This window comes from Onychostruthus taczanowskii, unplaced genomic scaffold (genome assembly GCF_017590055.1).
Source record: "Onychostruthus taczanowskii isolate IOZ18803 unplaced genomic scaffold, ASM1759005v1 scaffold21, whole genome shotgun sequence".
Taxonomy (NCBI): Eukaryota; Metazoa; Chordata; class Aves; order Passeriformes; family Passeridae; genus Onychostruthus; species Onychostruthus taczanowskii.
The window spans coordinates 12,357,188-12,376,192 of record NW_024499351.1 but is presented as its reverse complement, the minus strand read 5'-3'; the positions used below and the strand labels follow the sequence as shown (position 1 = coordinate 12,376,192).

General features: G+C 35.8%; 1 protein-coding gene across 1 annotated transcript in view; it reads right to left on the bottom strand.

Moving 5' to 3' along the window:
• Window positions 1-2,007: 2,007 nt before the first annotated feature.
• The window catches only part of DNAH8 (dynein axonemal heavy chain 8), a 116,221-nt gene continuing 99,223 nt past the window's right edge, over window positions 2,008-19,005 (bottom strand). The window contains exons 84-93 of the mRNA XM_041404276.1: window positions 18,519-18,671; window positions 15,459-15,614; window positions 13,311-13,427; window positions 12,017-12,118; window positions 11,481-11,641; window positions 6,866-7,022; window positions 6,196-6,348; window positions 5,917-6,106; window positions 2,747-2,868; window positions 2,008-2,295 (exon numbers count right to left, since the gene is read on the bottom strand). Of these exons, the coding sequence (XP_041260210.1) occupies window positions 2,008-2,295; window positions 2,747-2,868; window positions 5,917-6,106; window positions 6,196-6,348; window positions 6,866-7,022; window positions 11,481-11,641; window positions 12,017-12,118; window positions 13,311-13,427; window positions 15,459-15,614; window positions 18,519-18,671 (1,599 nt within the window). The remainder of the gene's footprint in view (window positions 2,296-2,746; window positions 2,869-5,916; window positions 6,107-6,195; window positions 6,349-6,865; window positions 7,023-11,480; window positions 11,642-12,016; window positions 12,119-13,310; window positions 13,428-15,458; window positions 15,615-18,518; window positions 18,672-19,005) is intronic.

Sequence of the window (19,005 nt, the reverse complement as noted above, 5' to 3'; positions counted from 1 at the left end):
ACAGCTTCCACCTGTGGAGGCATTCAAGGTTACACACTATTTCTCCATTGTAATTAAGCTAAAAGGCTAGACCAGGAAAAAAAAACATCTAGGAATTAATATACATAGTTCTTGTACTGGTTTTTGGATATGAACTGTTTTACCCCCTCCCTCTGCAGTGAGTATACTGGACATGTGCAAGAACACGGGAGGGGAAAGAGCCAGGGCAACTGACCCAAACTGTCCAAAGGGATATTGCACAAACATGATGCCATGTTCAGCACCAAAGACTTCAGGAAAGAAGCAGAATAAAGGACATTTGTTCTCATTGAATCTGTCTTACCAAGTAACCATTATGTATGCTAAGGCTCTTCCCAGAAAGTGGCTAAACATCTGGCTGCCAGTGGGAAGCAGAAAATAAATTCCTTAATTAAATTTTCTTGTGTGCGCAGCTTTGCTTCACTTATTAAACTGTCTTCATCTTGGCCCCCTTGTTTTCAGCTTCTGATCGTGCAATTCTTTGCCCCATTCTGCTTGGGCAGGGCAGGGCGGGGCAACCCACTGGGAACTTAACTGATGGTCAACCCACCACAAATTCTAACATCAATAGTGCGATTACTTGGGGAAAAAATCTTTTGCAATTGCAAAGTCAGATTATTTTTCATCCTTTTTTGCAGATGTAGTTCTGTGGCACAACTTCTACAAAGATAAAAAACCGTAAAAGTTATCCAACACCGGCAGGTTTCTTGTATTTGAATCTAAGTAAATCTATAGAGGAGAGAGAAGCAATGTTTTACTTAATTGCATTTGGAGATCTCACTTTTTTGTTACTCTGCTCATGATATTGTGTCTGTATATTGTTATTTCCTGTATGCCACAGACTTTCTGCAAGAGGATATCCCGGGATGGTGACCTCAAATAGAAAGCCGCAGGACCCCAGCAGGAGGAAGGGCCTTTTATCATCTCAACAGATGCCCAGGACTTTGTCAAGTAGTAGCTGCACTTTGCCACAGCAGATGCATTTGAACACTCTTGAATGGCAAAAGGAAAAACAGTCCAGTCATGGGATGTAAGTGAAAAACTGTTGCCAAATAAATGTATCTGAACAAAGAAGCTTTTTGGAGATTATTAAATAGATAGTGTAGGCTGCATATCTTGTTTAGTATTACATAAATAGAATTAGTTTAATATTAATTATGTCTGGAAAACTCATGGTTAGGATATTCCTGAGTATCATCGCAGAATAATGCTATGTGTCATTTCAAGGATTGCAACGCACACTTTAGAGCTACAAGGAAATGCAGACAAAATAATTATACTTGTAAATAAATCTGGTTCTCTAATTTAAAAAAAAAAAATAAATCCATATTTAGTAGTTGGAACTGTTTTACTTCTGTTCCCACACAGCTAAACTGGACAGAAAACACACTGGCCTCTGTCAGATATTCCAGACACAAGCATTCCTGGTGTAGTTTTGCTTAATCTAGATAGTTTACAAGAACAAGTGAGATCTGAGAAAGCCCCAGCAAAAAATATTGATCAAATATATTTTTCTGTCATATAGTTTCCTGCAGACTCACAGAAAATAAGGTGTGTATCATGCAGAATCTAGTAATTTAAATTTGTATCTAGGAGATTTTAAATATTGTTGTCATCATACGTCACTGAAACACAAGCTAAAAGTTCTACATGTGAAAAAATGTAAAAAAGCAGTTTTTCTTTTTGTAAGGTTTAATAACATTTTATTTGATGTTATTAAAGCAAATATCCATTTCAAGTAATATAATGCATACTTGAAAGACTACAAGCAATGAACTTATTTGGAAAGATTTACTTTAAAACTATCAACAAACAGCCAAGGCAAACTGAATTTGCTGAAAGCAGAGAGAAAAATCTTCAGTAAGCCAAGACTGAAATGCAATTTCCAGTATAATGACAAGTAGCCACCAAATAAAGAGCAGTGGAAGAATTACACATGTAATTTGTTACAGGTGCCACATACTCTTCTGCCATAGTGGGAAAAACAGCTTACTTGATGTCACAGAGAAGAGCCACTCCTCTCAGAATCCAGTGGTCTGGAGACTTTGCTGTCTTTAAATATACCTCTGTAATAAAGTTCAAATCTGTCCTCTTGGGCTTCTTGTAAAGAGGACAAACATAGAGCCTGGGATCCCTAGGTCTGGTTGAATCAACAGCAAACATATGGAGCACAGGCAGCTGGACAAAAAGAATCTTTGGTGAAGACTCAACAAGTATGCTTCTTCGTTTGTCCCAGCCTGCACCTTCCAAGTAGAGCCCGTAGATATAAACTCCTTCCTGTGTGAAGAGTAGGCAGATACATCACAACATATAAAGCATCATAATTTTCTTAAACCATTAAAAAAGTGTATGTTTTATAGTAAAAAATATCTGACATTTAATCTCTTCAAACGATTTCATTTTAAACTATAATATAATCCTTTCTCAGAAGACAATGCTACTGAAATAGAGGGCAACAAAAGTTGTATAAAGTCTATATACTACAACGTTTCATGTAAAGCTTACTATAAATTCCAAAAATTAACAGGTGGCACAATGAAACAGTTAACTAAATATTTTTCTAACTTTAATATCTTCATACGTGGTATTTGGCTTTTTTGCTGAGCAAAAACATTAAGGTGAAGACAGTAGTAACTTTTTCCTCTATCAATCCAAAATGATTCAATGATGCATAATATAAACTAAATACCAAAATTAATACTGAAACATCTTTGCATGCCATACATACAGAAGGAGGTGATAGGATTTCTTCTTTGGTTAGCTTTAGCACATCATTATGTACTGCAACTTTATCTAAAGCCCAGTCTTTATGTGCTCGAGTTGCTTCTTGTTTCATTGCTGTCAGGAATCCTTGAGAAATTAAGCCAGACATTTAGTATTTATCTCACATTATAAAAGAAAATCTTGCTCAGTTATTAGCATGGTTCTGCACTGAACTTACAGACAAATAATCAGAGTTGTATTGAAAAAGGAGCAAAGCTTGCTATCCTAATGATAGCAAGCTTTGGGACCAAAATAGGAACAAGTGACAGTAGTGGCAGACTGTGCATGACACCAAGAAAAATATTTTTAAACAGCATGTACTTTTATCTTCTATTAAATTACTCCATTAAGAAATATTCAGTCAGGACACTGACTAACAAATTATCATAAGGCAATCAACCGCAGGATCTATGATAAAGGAGTCTTTCAAGAAAGAATTTCAAGGCAAACAAGTTATCCATTGTGTGAGCTGATGTTTATGTAAAGGCAACTTAGCTAAAAAGTGGGCGTGTTTTAAATGAAAGAAGTAGAACAAATTTTATTGGTGGAAAACAGAAAATATGTGTCTGAATATGATAATAAAATAACTATGTGAGTGTGGGGAATCTAGTCAATGCAGTGCCTATGAAGAATGAAAAATGTATGTTTTGTTAGGGGATAAAAGAGTGTCAGACAGAAATGAAGATAGAGGATGTCATAACTGAGCAGCAGTTAGGTGATTTTTTGAGTAGTGTTTCAAACAGACTTTACAGAAATTTGAAATAGGAAGGGTTTGAGATGCAAAGGCTCAATAGTTTAAGCACAGATGACTCAGCAGCCATGAGGTTTGAATGTGTTATAAAGGAAAAAGCTGCAAAAATAGAAACACTAGTACCAAATGGTTGTTTCTCTGTGTGTCAGAAGATAACAATGAGGTCATCAAAAACTTGATATCTGCTTTTTTTAAACTATGAGATGAAGAGATGCTTGGAATTGAGAGTCATAGAGATCAAGACGAAGAAAGAGAAGTTAACACAGGGAACTGCATGCTTAATACCAAATTTCCTGGTGAGCAGTATTACAAATACAGTCTGATACTACAAATATGCTCACCTCACCCCTACCCACAGCACACATGTTGAACTTAGCAAACCTCTCTCTAGCTGAAGGACTACTTTTGGGTTTTTTTAACACAGAGGTTGAAGCAATAATAAAGCTCAAGACCATTTATATCTCAGGTTTGTTGCCTATTAGGCTAAATGTTTTAGTTTGCCAAAAGAATGTGGTCCATTGTCTTCTTTTACACCACTGTGAGTGCTACTTTTGAATCATCAGAGATCAGTATGCTTATTAGTTGTGCCACTTAGTATACAAATGATGTTTTGACTGGCATCCCAATACTATCCTTTAATAATAAATTGGATGTACTCCAAGCACCTCAGTTGTTTCTGAAAGTGACTCTAAAATAGACTTTGGTATTAGTACTTTTTACAGTTCTTGCAGTAGGAAGGCCAGTCAGAAGCATCACAAAGCAAAGGTAACTCATATAACCTTCAACAATTTCAGAGGTTAGTTCAAATTAAAACAAAAACACACACAAAAGAAAACCCCTCATAGCTGTCACACACAAATTTCTTATGAGAATTTCGTATGTATAGTTGTATAGGCTGAAGGAGATTCTCTTAGGAACACACACCTCATAAGGTAATGGGGTTTTTTACTCATGGAGATGGTTAAAATTTGTTTTTCTTCCTCTTTCCTCTAAATGGTAAAAATATCAAGCTATAACAGATAATGATAGATAATGTTTACTTGTACTTCACAGCATATCTTTGATGGATTTGAAGAAACTGTGAAATGGATACATCGTAAAACTACATTTGATGATTCTTCATGAAAGACAAGGAACTGCCATAAATTCTGGTACTATTCTATTCAGAGAATCATAGAACAGCCCACATTGGAAGAGACATTGGGAAGTTCACCCGATCCAACCTTTCATGGGAAAGCGAAGACTAGATGAGATTATCTAGCACCATCCAATTACATCTTGAAAACCTCCAGAAATGGGGCCTCTACCATGTCTCTGATGAAGTTGTTCCAGTGAGTGATTGCTCTTACTGTACTGTAAAAAGTCATTTTGTTGCTACTGTAACATCTTGCTCTAGATTAAAACTCTTCCATACTCACAACTTACAGTTTGGTATGAGTTAAACAGTTTCAAACCGGAGAAAAATAGCATTTTCTTTAAAAGCTGTATCATTATCATTAAGTATACTTTCTTTAGAAGTTGTATAGTATCATGCTACAATATGTCAGCAAGATTAAGTATTTTATTTATTAACCATATGTTTTCCTTCTTCTAATATAAAAATTGTGGGTTTGGGTAAGACTAAAAGATCAGAGAACCACAGAATCACATAGAATGGTTTGGGGTGAAAGGGACCTAAAAAATCATTAAGTTCCAACTCATCTTTCAGGGGCAGGGTCACACACAAAAAAAAAAAAATAGAATTCCACTAGACCAAGTCCAATCCAGCCTGGCCTTAGACATTGCCAGGAATGGGGCACCCACACGTCTTTCTTCAATCTGTTCCAATGCCTTAACCCCTCACAGTAAAAAATTCTTCATAATATCAGTTCTAAACCTACCCTTTTTCAGTTTAAATCTGTCCTCCCTTGTCCTATCACTAAAAGCAGTTGTGAAAAGTTCCTCTACAGTTCTCTTGTACCCCCCTCTAGGTACTGGAAGATGCTGTAAAGGTCACCCTCAGAGTCTTTTCCCCCAGGCTGAACAGCCCAAACTCTCTCGAGATTCCGGCCTTCATAAGAGAGGTGCTCCAGCCCTCTGATTGTCTTCATGGCCCTTTGCTGCACTCGCTCCAGAAGGTTCACATCCTTTCTGTGAGGGTCCCAGAGGTGGATGCAGCACTCCAGGTGGGCTCTCAGCAGAGCAGAGCAGAGGGGCAGAATCACCTCCCCTGCCCTGCTGGCCACGCTCCGTTCGATGCAGCCTAGGCTAAGGTGGGCTTTCTGGGCTGTGAGTGCACATTGAACCCATTTTTCATCTTGGCTCCTGTGACACACCCTGGCAGTATAACCATTAAATTACTACTATTTAATACATTACTACTCAAGTATTTTCAGTAGCCTTACCTTGTGGATTAAAGAATCCAGTTATCCAAAACACCTTTGGTCTTCCTTGAAATATCCAACTAGATAATTGAGCATTTCTCTCCAAAAGTTCAGTAAACCAGAAACCAAGTGTGGAAGACTCCCAAGATACTCTTCTCCATACTTGAGGGATTCGAGCATCATACATGTTATCAAGTGCATCTCTTAAATTCTGAAATAATTAAATAATATTCAAAGTAAAATCAATTTAATAGTTTAAAGCACAGTATTCCATATGTAGTAGAAGTACATATTACTTGCCTCACTCATAACAATAGTTCCATCTATGGCTAGTTTCAGATCATTCAAACTGGTGCGGACAACTGTGATCACCTTCTGCATGCGGTCAATTTCTTGACGAAGAAAAATATTCATAGAGTTGAGTGCTCCCATTTTAACTAAACGAGCCTTTACCTAAATTATAAAAGCACAGAAGGAATTTAGTTAAGTCTAAATTGTTGAAATGCCATTGTAGTATGCAACATTTTAATTACCCGTGTGTTCAGAAAAGTAAATATTAGATTTGTGTACGATTCAACTAACATTTACCTCCTTAAAACTGCTGCAGTTTTTACTTTTTGTCTGATACTACCCAGTTACTCATGATTTTCCTAGAACAGGACTTCACCAGAAGGCCCAGGAGACTGCTATCACAAAATGTCAAGACTGATTTTTTTCTGTCTTCACAAGTAGCTTTGGAAATCCAAGTGTAGTCTCCCCAACATATCTCCGTGGCCGATTGTTAGATGCCTTGATTTTAGATAAAAAATCTTCATGCCAATTCAGGCTGGTAGCAATAAGAGTGTTAGCTCCTTACTTGAATCTGCTATGATTTATATGATCTTTTGTACAATTCAGTGTTTCTTTTTTGGAATGTGTAGTGTGAAAACTCAACAGAGAGAACAGTAGGACCAGACTAATGTTAGCTTGCCTCATGAGGTACGTAATCTGGAGGAAGTTTCTCTAGCATGTCTTCAGCCAAACGATAAACAACTGCTTCACGAGTTTCTCCAGATCCTCCACCACTTTCTTTTGGCTGAATGTTGGTAATAGTATCCAGAACATCAGCTGATGTATTTTTCTGGTATCTGAGAGGATGAGAAACACACTATAAGTTACACAGAATTTTCTAATAGTTAATATTAACTTTGTCGAACATACAAAAACCAGTGTGCCGTGAAGTCAAATCAAAACTTGCACAAAACTGGTTTCCTTTGCATCCTGCACCATCCATAATACACTGATCATGAAGGTTTGGTTTACCACAGTTTTAAAGAATATGAACTTTCCTCTTCCCTGTTATACACTTGCTGTGTGTCTAATTCAGGGATAAGAAGGAGGTCTGCAAACTGAGATTGTGCGGTGGCAGAAAACCCTATCATATTAGGGATTCTGAGGAAAGGGAAGGAAATTGCATATTCCTGATTAAGATCTTCTAAAAAGCTATTTATTGAGAACAAGCAACAAAAGTTTTGTAACAAGGAAGAGTATTTGCCTCATTTAATTACTTCTTAAAAGTGTCATGCAGAAGCAGGAAAAGGTGGAGATATAACTCTGAAAGTTGCCCCTTTAATAATTAGTAAATCCATTCTGCTTTGAGATGTTTCAGGATTAATGACAAGGGTTCCTAGATTTACAGCACTGCAGGTAACATTCTATTGCATAGTGAAGCATGGGCAGTGCTAATGTAAATTAATGTTCTGAGTCAACACAAAAATGTGAATTAAATTTGTGTGGCATCAGACAATGAAAGATGGTAGACCCCATCAGTCCTTGAACAGAAGAATTATAGGGGTATTTTTGTTGCAGTGCTATCCAGTGGCATGGAGGTATAAGATGAAATAAGAAAGAAAGCCTGAAGTGTCAGCAAAGCCTACTTTTACCTTATGGAATCAGCTACACGAGGAACATACCCCAATGGGTGATGTAGGACATACATTTATGCTGATTCAAAGCAGCGATTTGCACGTCAACATTACTTTTCAACTTTCCTATGACACCTATCTCCTTCTATTGCATTGTCCTACATAATTATGTAAGACATGAACTAAACTCCTAAAGCACCTAAAGATGCTTTGGATACAGTGTCACAATACCAGAGAAGCTAGATACTACAGTATTTCAGCAAAAAAAATTTTGTGAATACAATTATAAAGACTATAAATCAGAAACATAGAAGAAATACTACTGGGAGTTTGCTTCTCAGAGGAATTTCTGCTTCTGCTTCTAAAAGTAGGAATTGTGGGGGGCTTTCAAGGTTTTTCATAACCCTTTACTTTAGACTCAAAACTCTCAAGCTTTTTTCCAATTTATGGCCCCATTAAAAGAATGAATGATTTATTCAAGACCACGTATGACTAGAAAAGATTAAAATTCTCTTGGACTCATGGCTCTATTGGTAATTTGGATGACATACTGGTGGTTGTAACCTTTCCTTTGTGTCTTGCTGATTTAACAAGTAGTGATTAGAGAGATGTGAACCTTCCTCTTCATATTGCAAGCACCATTCCTCCAATTCTGCTGTCAGACTATTTTATGTAGAAGGTATTGGTTCCCTGATTATTATATCAATTAAATTATAATAAATTACAGAATTTTAAAAATGGTCTTTCTAAATCTAAAAAAAAAAAAAGAAATAGAAACTATTTTAAAAAGAAGGCAGCATGCAAACTTTGGGGAAAAGGAGAGAACGGCTTTTGAGAAATAGCATCAAAGGAACAAAATCAAAGTTTGTTGATGTTCCTTTCTCCAATAACACAAGCTAGGAACCTTCTGAAGAGGAGAAGTTATGGGAATCTTGCATAAATAACAATTACTGTTTGGAGAAGAGTTTTTTGTAAATAAAAATAGAAAATATGAAAATATGTATCACAGTCTTTACATAATTAAAAATAATTTTCCACTGTGGAAGTGAGGTTAAAATACCAAGAAAGAATTTAATTTACATACCACTGGGACATATTCAGCATAAAAACCACTCTGCAACAAATTTTTTCTGAGCTTTGAAAAACCTCACTTTACTTTAGATTGCAAATAAAATGAAGTATAGATGCAAACAATAACAATAAAAAGATGGTAGAAGTCTGTAGAGGAAGTACCATGTTCCTGAGAACGGAATCAGTTGCACGTGATGGGTTTACCCATCACATGTAGATATTTATGTGTAGATGTCTCCATAACAGCTTTTTGTGTCACTTGCTCAATTCAGCTCATGTATTTTAGATGTCTGCTTTGTGATGAGAGAAATTGCACTTTGCAAGGATCTATTTTTCTCTATTACTGTTAAGGAAGTCTATAGTAACCAGAAAGGAAGCTACAGCAACATTAAATGAATCTCATTTATAGTCTCAGTGCTGCTTAAAGTATGTAAGACAAAGCAGTCTATTTATGTATTTTTTCCCCAAAGGAGTACTGTAAGTGAATTGTGTCATAAGAAGAAAAAAGAAAATTAATTTTCTACGGATTCTGTTTTACTCCAAAAAGCATTATTAAGAGTATTTTCTCAAGAGTTTGGATGTAACAAACTGTCATTATTTGATAGCTGGAATATGTGCCATCAGGGATTTTCCGTACTGGAAGTGAAAGCTAAGAAAAAATGCATGTGACAGAACCATTGCCTCAGCTTTGTATAGAAGACAGCAATATCTATTGCAGCACGGTGTTCAAAACCTTATATTCATCAGCTTGGAATAGCTTAACAAAAATTCAGCTACGTTTAAGATTTTAGAAGGGAATCAATTGGGAAGGGGTTTTGGCAGAAGATTGTCAGAATATTCCTTTCCTGTTCAGGTACCTGTTAACTATGTGGCTTTGCAGAGCATATGATCCATACAGCAAGTTAAAATCATTCTCAATGACTTCAGGTGTTAATCCTAAATGAAAGCATTAAAATTCACTGAAGCCTTACAATTGGAACTAACAGACTGAGCTTTCGGATGAACAGTAAAACTGCCACAGTAAATTAGTGAGAGATAAGATTTTTTTTGTCCTCAGTAATAGTAACATGGAGCCGTCTTGGCTCTCTCAGGATTTCAATTCTAGCAGTTACCCTTCTGCATACTCTGAGATGACTTGATAAGATATTATGAGAATTTGAATAGAATTTTATATTTTATGGGATGCTAATCCATTTGGTCTGTGCTTCAAAGATGAAATTCAGACACAGCAGCTGTGCATTGTTGCTTATAACAGACCATGACAAGACATGGAAAAAAAGCATGAAGCTGTTGAACATTTTCCCCAAAGTCTAAAGAAATATCTACAAGGCAAAATCTACAGGGGGAAAAAAGGGGCTAAAGTAACAGGAATATGTGAAGGTACCAAGTGGAAAAGAAACTGAGCACTGAAGAGATACCAGAGAGCTGTTCCTACTCACTAAAGCTCTTTCAACAGCATTAGTCTCAAGTTTCCTCCTATAAATTAGCTCTCCTACAAGCCTAATTTTGGATCTACAACATGTCTCTCTTCAAGACTTTGTTTAGTTCTCTGCTAAATCTTGGCTCGTCTTTCTTCTTTAATCATTTCTGGAAAGGAGGTCTTGCAAGTATCAGACAATGACTTGAAACAGAATCTACTCTCAGATTCTTTTCTTCACAAGCATATATTGACAGCGGTATGTGCTAGTAGGAGTTGACAATAAAACTCTGTGCTCTTCTCACAGCATACTTAGAATACAAGCCTCTTGACACGGCATCAGCCTCCCAACTTTGAGACTGAAAAATTGTGGGAAATTATTGTTTCATCCAAAAAATATTAGATGATGTTAGGTGTTCACAGCAGCTCTGCATTTGAATAACATTTGTTTTATTTAAAAGTAGAAAAAAATAGAAAGTAGAAAAGCAGAAAAATAGCTACATGAAGAAACAATGAATGTGGAATGTGGACATGCTGCATATGAAAATTCAATATTGCATGGAAGAATTATTAAGAACTTCAGTGAAAAAAATATGACCATGTTCATATCCTTTCACAGGGCATACAATATTAGAAAGAAATAAAGGGCAAGCTGTTACACAGATTATTTGTAATGAAAGAATGAATTCAGTGGAGCGTGTACTTGGTGCAGTTGAAAAGTCTCTTTTAAATAATGGGAATGGTGAGATCAATTGCAACATAAGTTTGTAGTTCCATCCAAAGGCATGCTTGTAAACCAAACAACAACCAGAGAATCATTTAACATGTGTGCACAGAAAAATAAACTGCTTGAAACAGAAGGCCAATATAGAAACTTTCTGTAGTTGGAATGTATAGAACCGTCTATCACATGTTCATATAAAAGTTGCATAATGCTTGCAATTGTAAAAAGTAAAATCATGAGGAGTAAGTAATAAGAGTTCCAACTGCTTTAAAAGGACGTGTAAAACGTAGCTGAAGATACTGCATTTATAACAAGGTACATACACAGGAAGTGTTCACTTCAGCAGTGAAATTCACATGAATCCTAGGTTTCCAATGCAAAATATACTTTACCTAAACATTTTATAGGAATTTGTTTCCAAATTCTAAAAGAAACATTCTCCATGTTCAATATGTTGAGACCTACTTACGTAATATCAGCATTGGGATGGAGACCAAACACCTCTGGGCTGTCCATGGCAGGAAGTAACTGGATGTATTCAAAGTACTGTTCCAGAGTTTTGCATACTGGAATTTTATACCCAGTGTAAAAGCAGAAAGCACTGTCAAACATACTTTCATTAAACCATACCTGTGAAAAATCCAAGGAGGAAAAAAGAAAGAGCAATTATTTTGCTACTTAGAGGACTTTTTAATCTCACTTTTACTTTTGGAGGATTAGGGTTCTTGTTTCAGCTACTGCATCTAATTTTACTTTAATACAACTGTAAATCATTAATAATTATGTCTACTAAGTTTGACTTCCAGCTGGGTCTTTTTAAACTTCTGCTCCTCACCAAAGAGGAACCAAAGGGAAGATCCTCACTGCCAAAGAATGATGTTTTGAAAAATTTGTTTTACTTTGAAAACTGGTGAAGTGCATACTCAGCAGCAAGAAGGCCTTCTGATTTCTGTATTGCAGCTGCCAATAAACATGACAAATAACTGTATTTCCAAGATCTCCTACCCTTGCAAAGCAATTAAGAAGACGTTTATCATAGTCATCTGTGACTCGGCCTCCATACTGTACTTCTCCAATCATGTAGCGTACTGTGTTCCATGATATCCCCTGGATGCAAGTAAAGTACATGAAAGACTATAGTTATTATATGTAAGAAGAAGATTTAAATTTTAATACAATCTGAAGATTACACTATTCTGAAACGTAAACTGAAGAAATCATATAAAAATAATACATTATTTCTAATGTATTTACTGAGCTCAACTCTGTAATTTTATAGGAGAGTTGAGCTTGATCCTGCTCTTATAAATATAGAATCACAGGATCATTTAGGTTGGAAAAGATCTTTAAGATCATCGCATCCAATCTTTGACCAAACACCAATTAAACTATGGCACTAAGAACCATGTCCAGTTGTTTCTTGAACACCTCCAGGCACAGTAACTCCACAGCCTTCCTGGGCTGTCCATTCCAATGCTTGACAACCCTTTCCACTAAGAAAATCCTCCTGATGTTCAACGTGAACCTTCCCTGGCACAGCTTGAGGTTTATGTCCTCTTGTCCTGGCACTGGTTGCCTGGGAGAAGAGGCTGATCCCCAGCTGGCTACACCACCTTTCAGGGAGGTGTAGAGAGTGACAAGGTCTCCCCTGAGCCTCCTTTTCTCCAGGCTAAATACTCTGGGTCCCTCAGCCACTCCTCATATACCTTGATCTCTAGAAGTAAAATCTCACAATAGATTTTATATATATATATAATATATATGTATATATAATATACATAAAATATATTTCATCATTACTTGTTTGACCTGAAATCACTCACAGCTTCTATTGCCTCTCTTCTTAACCCCCATTCCACTCTCCCCATGCCACCTCTTCTCCCTAATTCTCATTTTTCTCTCTTGGCTGAGTGCTGCTTCAAAAGGAATGGCTATTCCCTGCTAAGCAGTAGAAGATCAAATGGTAGCTGTAGAGAAATGTTTGATTTGCTTTATCAAACTTGGCAAATATTTTTTTAATCCCTTTCCAAAACAGATAACATACAGACTCATTAATTTTGGATACAACAGTGAAAAAGAAAAACAATTTTTAATGTTCTTAACAAATATGTATTTTTACATGCGTGACAGCACATAAAATATTTCAGCTTCATTTTCTTGCAGAGAACCTCAACCTTTGATCATTAGAAGTGTCACTAAATGAATAGCAATGAGTAAATTATGATAAACATGAGGAAAAAACAATTGCTGCTGTCATTCAAAGCATTAAAATGTACTATATAAAGATTTTAGCATTCACCTTCTTGACGTCAATTTTTTTTAGGTGATTTTGTATAAACTGAATGCTGGCTGTAAAGTCTGCTGAGTTAAATTCATAGGGAATATTCCAACCCAAAGGTCCAAACTTGCGTCGCTCCTTAAGAACAAAATTAAAACCAAATATATTTATGAAGCAACTTATCATTTTCTTTCTTTAATACATTTCAATAATAACAATACCAGTGGAGTAAAGAAATGAACTGGAGAAGAAAGATAGCCTAGGAAATAGCTGTATGCCTCATACATATCAATAATACAGCTAAGTTATACCATGAGGGATAAATATTTATAGAAAAAGCAACAAAATAATTTATTAATAACTTTAATAAGGTTTGCAATGTGTGCAATATCCTCACTTCTGTGTGGATAATGAGATTTTTATATTAAGTAATTAATTAATTCAGCACAGTACAGTTTTTCTCTTCTTTTTATATATACTATCGATTAATGATAGTTTCAAATTTTAAAGCTCCTATATTTATGCTCAGTTTTCCAAAGAGTTCTATACTGCCACTTCTGTCTTATTGTTTCAATATGTTTTTTTAATGAACATTTTTTCAAAATTCACAACTTTATGTTAAGGTTGTCACCATTACATTATTCAAATATATTATTGCATGCCTATTTGGAAATAAAGTGATAACACTTGTATTAACAGAAAAATAGTCAACTATGAAAGCAAAAGAATAAATATTCTGTAGCCCAAACACTTTCAACATCTAGCACCATTAGATTTCTCACAAGTACGTTAAAGCCACCTCAGTTAAATTGCTCAGTGATTTTTTTTCAGAATGTAGAACAAATTAATCCAAGAAGTTAAGAACTAAATTTATGAATAGTGTTGACATTTATCAAATTAATAAATTACATTTTAAAATTATCTAAGTAATAGCATATTTATCAGATTTTATATTATCAGGTCACTAATCACTGACAGTCTTTGACACCTGAAGTAACATTTAGGCACCCTAAGTAACCTATTTAAAAAGAACTGGAAGAAAAAAAAAAAAACAACCCCACCTTTTATTTTTCAAAATCAAATATTGCTTATAAGCGGATGAGACAGCATTAACCAATAATATCATGCAGAAAAGTGTAATGATTTCCTGCAAAATTTTTTAAATTACTTCTTAAGCTATATTTGTCATAATGACCTTTTTACCAAAGGATATTAAGAACTGGTCACTTAAAAGGCAGGACAATGTATATATTGCTTGTTGATTGGCAATTCGTAAATAAAATTTCTTAATAGATGAATAGCTGTAATAGTTTTTAAAAATACTGATGAGTTGAATAAGCATAGATCTTCTAGTTCCACAAGAAAAGTATAATCCCAAGGCAATGCACAGAACAAGTTTTTCACTGTTTAAAAAGGATAGAAGAAGGAAAATAATGCAGAATGCTATATCTTAACAGTGAACATCAAAAAATTGCCCTTCTCTCACCAGCTGCCTACACCAAAAATACTAGATGCTCAGTAGAACCTAAGGCTTAAACAGTGTTGTGTATTTATTTTGAGATCCTTGGTGAAAAGGAGGTATATTCAGAGAGCTCAGAATATTAGTCTTTATTGTGATCTCAAAAGTTATGTCTCTCTAAAGTACAATGTATAGGTATCATTGTTCTCACATTGGAATTAATGTAGAAAACACATTGACACAGATATTATAAGAATTTTATTTCATTTTAGCCATCTAGAAAATAGCTACTCTCAGTTAGGCATCTGGATTGCCTTTAAAATCAATGAAGAGGGTGATATATCTCTAGAAAAATATTCACTCTTAGAGAAAGAGAGCTGTGACAGATAAGATGGTTTTCTGTTTCAGCATGCTTATCTATTTCTATTGACTACAGAGAGAAATTTTTCCCATATACCCAATGACTAACTTTTGATCAGCTGAAGTTAGATGAGAAAAAACAAATTCTAAATGCCCACTATATGAGAATTGTTTAAAAGCTATTTTAAAACAAAGAGATAATAATGAACCTCGAAATACAGATTACGGAAGTTAAAGCTTTAGTCCTGCAGCATGATGCTACAATAAATATCAAAATGTGTTTCTTCAGGAGCCTCTATTAGGATGACTCCATATATTACACCACTATTTGCAAACCTTTTAAGAAATACCTGAACAGTAGAATGCAGGAAAGCTACAGTGTAAAGCAAAGGTTTCCACATAGGCAGGTTGCTGACGTTTAACAGATCCTGACTAATTCCAGAAAATGTTCTTTTCAGTCCAGCACGTATACCTTGTGGAGGTTCATTTGTGAACTTTATAGCAATCTGTCACAAGAAAAAGAGAAAGGAATAGGATTTGTTTACTGAAACGAAAATAGCAACATATGAAAATGTCATAACTACTAGTTATAAATAAAATGTAAATAACTGAAGCCTTGTAGAAATAAAGTTGATATGTACTTAAACTGCATAAAAGGAGTACACAGAATCATAGAATACTTTGAGTTGGAAAGGACCTTTTAAAGGCCATCTAGTCCAACCCCCCTGCAATGATCAGTGACGTCTTCAAACAGATCAGGTTGCTCAGAACCCTGTTCAACTTGAACATTTCCAGAGATGGAGTATCCAATACCTTTCTGGGTGGCACCTGTCCCAGTGCCTCACCACCTTCATTGTAAAAATCTTGTATCTAATCTAAATAAAAACTTCTTTAGTTTAAAACCAGAATCCCTCACCCTATTGCAACACACCATACTGAGATGTCTGTCCTCATCTTTCCTATGGGCCCCTTCAAGTACTGCAAGGCTGCAAAAAGGTTTTCCCAAAGCCTTCTCTTCTGCAGTCATATTAGATTAGGCCACAATGGATTTTGAACATAGACCTTTAATTTCTCTTGGTTAAAACCATCACTGACACTTGGCCATAGACCTAAAATTTATTGTCAATGACATAAAAGAAGTTACTGTGCTTTTCAGAAGGCTTTTATATCCTTGATTCAGTGACTGAATGACGGAAGAGAAACATCCTTTATAAATGACAAGAACAGTATAGTATTTCTGTTACTCAGAATTTCACAGTAAATAAAATGAAGTCTCACTCCACCTCAGATCAGATCTTTGTGTTCACAGTGGCTACTCTGGACTCTGTGGCTGTCTACAACACCAAATTAGATTCACCAGAGAATATTCCTGTGTACTGTGGTCAGTAGACATTGAATCCACATTTGTGGTAGTAAATTGCCACAGCCCCTTAGAATTCAGCCCCTTAGTTTCATGCAAACTGCCTAATGGGAAGAGTGGCTTCACCATTTTGATTTTCAAACCATACCTGCAAATTATTTGGAAAAGTGCTAGTAAGCACAGGTTTTCACATCAGGGAATATTGTAACTACTTACCCCTATGGGCTATTGCATTCCAGTGCTGGATAGTGCTCATGGAACTATTTATTAGTTCAGACACGGATTGGCCCTACCAGAATCTCTGTTGCTCAAGACAATTACAAATGCTGGAGGAACTCAAATGAAAATAAAGGGTTTTTTTTCCTCCAACTCTAAATACTTGTCTGTCTAGCTTGGGTAACATGGCAGCTCGCACAGGAAGGACAGACCAGGCAGCCCATGGACACACTGAGTTGTGCTCCTGTTACTGTTGGACTGAATTGCAACACTTGAGAAATCAATGTTTCCACATTTCAAAGGACATCCTGTTCAGTTTTTGATTTGAAAAATCTGTATTGAAAAGAGCAAAGCAAATTGTTCTCTTTTCATCTGAGAGGGGGCTTTGGTTTGTCAATTATTCTTGTTCTGGAATTCCTGAATATGCTAACATTTTAACAGGTAACATGACACTATATAGTGGGAAATCACATGTGAAATATTTGAGATAAACACAGTGAAGATTCATCTAGCAACTCTCTGAGTTCTCTTTTTTCACTTTTAGCAAACTGTGCGTCCATACACCTCACTATTCATAAACCCCTCAGAGATGCAAGATGATTTTGTGTTCTTTTGAGAGAACACAGAGTCTATACAGCTAGCTTTCCATACACAGACCATGGTGACGGACAATTCTTACGGAAGGTTGTCTCTATACTTTAAAGACAGGAATCCTTCTGTGGCATTCATATTCTCTGAAAAATCCCTTCGCCCAGGATTTTTCTCCTGGGAAGCTGAGAAGCCTCAGAGAAAAGGAAAACAATTATTATCTCATTTGCTTCTCTTGTACTTTGCTCCTCTGGAATGTGTTTGGATATTGTTTATCCACAGGTGATTGTTTCATTGGGTTCTGGTGTGAGTTGTTTTGACTCAATGGCCAATTAGTGGCAAGCTGCGTCGGGACTCTGGAAAGAGTCACACATTTTCATTATCTTTTTAGCATTCTATAAGTATCCTTTCTGTATTCTTTAGTATAGTTCAGTATAGTATTCTTTAATATAATATAGTATTACAAAGTAATAAATTAACCTTCTGAGAACATGGAGTCAGATTCATTCCTCCCTGCCGCAAGGGTCTCTGAAAATACAATATCCTTCCCCCCTTTACATGCTGGATATCAGGTGAGACATCTATTTTTATTCAGAGAGAATGAGAACCACTAAGGAGACTTCCACTGTTTTTTACAGGAAAGGGAACACAGGAATGTCAACACACAGCTATTACAGTAGATATTAAGTAGCACTATGACCCAGTGTGAGAGTGTTGGGAACCGTCGTCAGTGACTTAAGAGTACTTTGTAAGAGTTTAGGCAATTCTCCTGGTTCTGATGAAAAATGTGTCCTTGAGATCTACAGAACAGCCATTTATAGCTCATCCAAAGAAATCGGGTCGATGATGTTCTCTAATATGTGTTATCCATGTGTGTTCTGTCCCATTTACACTTTCTGTATTTATTATAGGGGAATCTGGAATCTTTCACTGGAAGAATGTTTGTGGGCATTAATCTGTCCACAAGGCATCTGGTAGGGCAAAAAGGGATACAAGTAAAGCCATACAGCTTTTATTGAAGGGCTTCTGTGTACAGAGTAAGTGTGCACTCACCCATACATAATGCATCATCAAGCACTTCCAGTTACTGGTAAGTATCCTTCCTTTTTTAAGTGATATTTACATTGTAACAAAAGTCCATTTTCCATGGGTTTTAGGGTTTTTCTCCTCCATTTTTTTCACTGCTATTTACATGATTAATCTGAATAATTTTCATTAAGTACCTGAATTAAATATTTGAACAAACCTGTAGCAGTGTAATTGGGAATTTAGGATGTTGTTCAGTAGTTATCCAAACTCGAAATGTGTCGTTCTGCATCTCAGCAGTAAGAAGTGTCTCCAGTAGTTCATCCATGAATTCCAGTCCAAGGTGACAATTCTGAAGTAACACCCAGCCTCCCTAAACAAGGATATCAACCCTTACCATATAATATTTAGAACAGGTTATTCATGCTAAAGCTAGCTGTCTATATAAGAACCAAATTTGGTTTTCCATGGTTTTTTTTTAAACTTCTGTTCTGTTCCTGAATATATATTCTCTTTTGATATTATAGGATATTGACACAGATAAGCAAATAGGATAAGTTAGAGCAAAACTTATTTCCACATTCTCTTTTTCTCAATGAAAATAACATAACCAGGCTGAACATTGTAAGTAAAGAATCAGTGCTATCTAGTGGCAAAAAGAGGTTCCTGTACTCTCCCAGCAAAACACCAGTGATAAGCAATCCTGT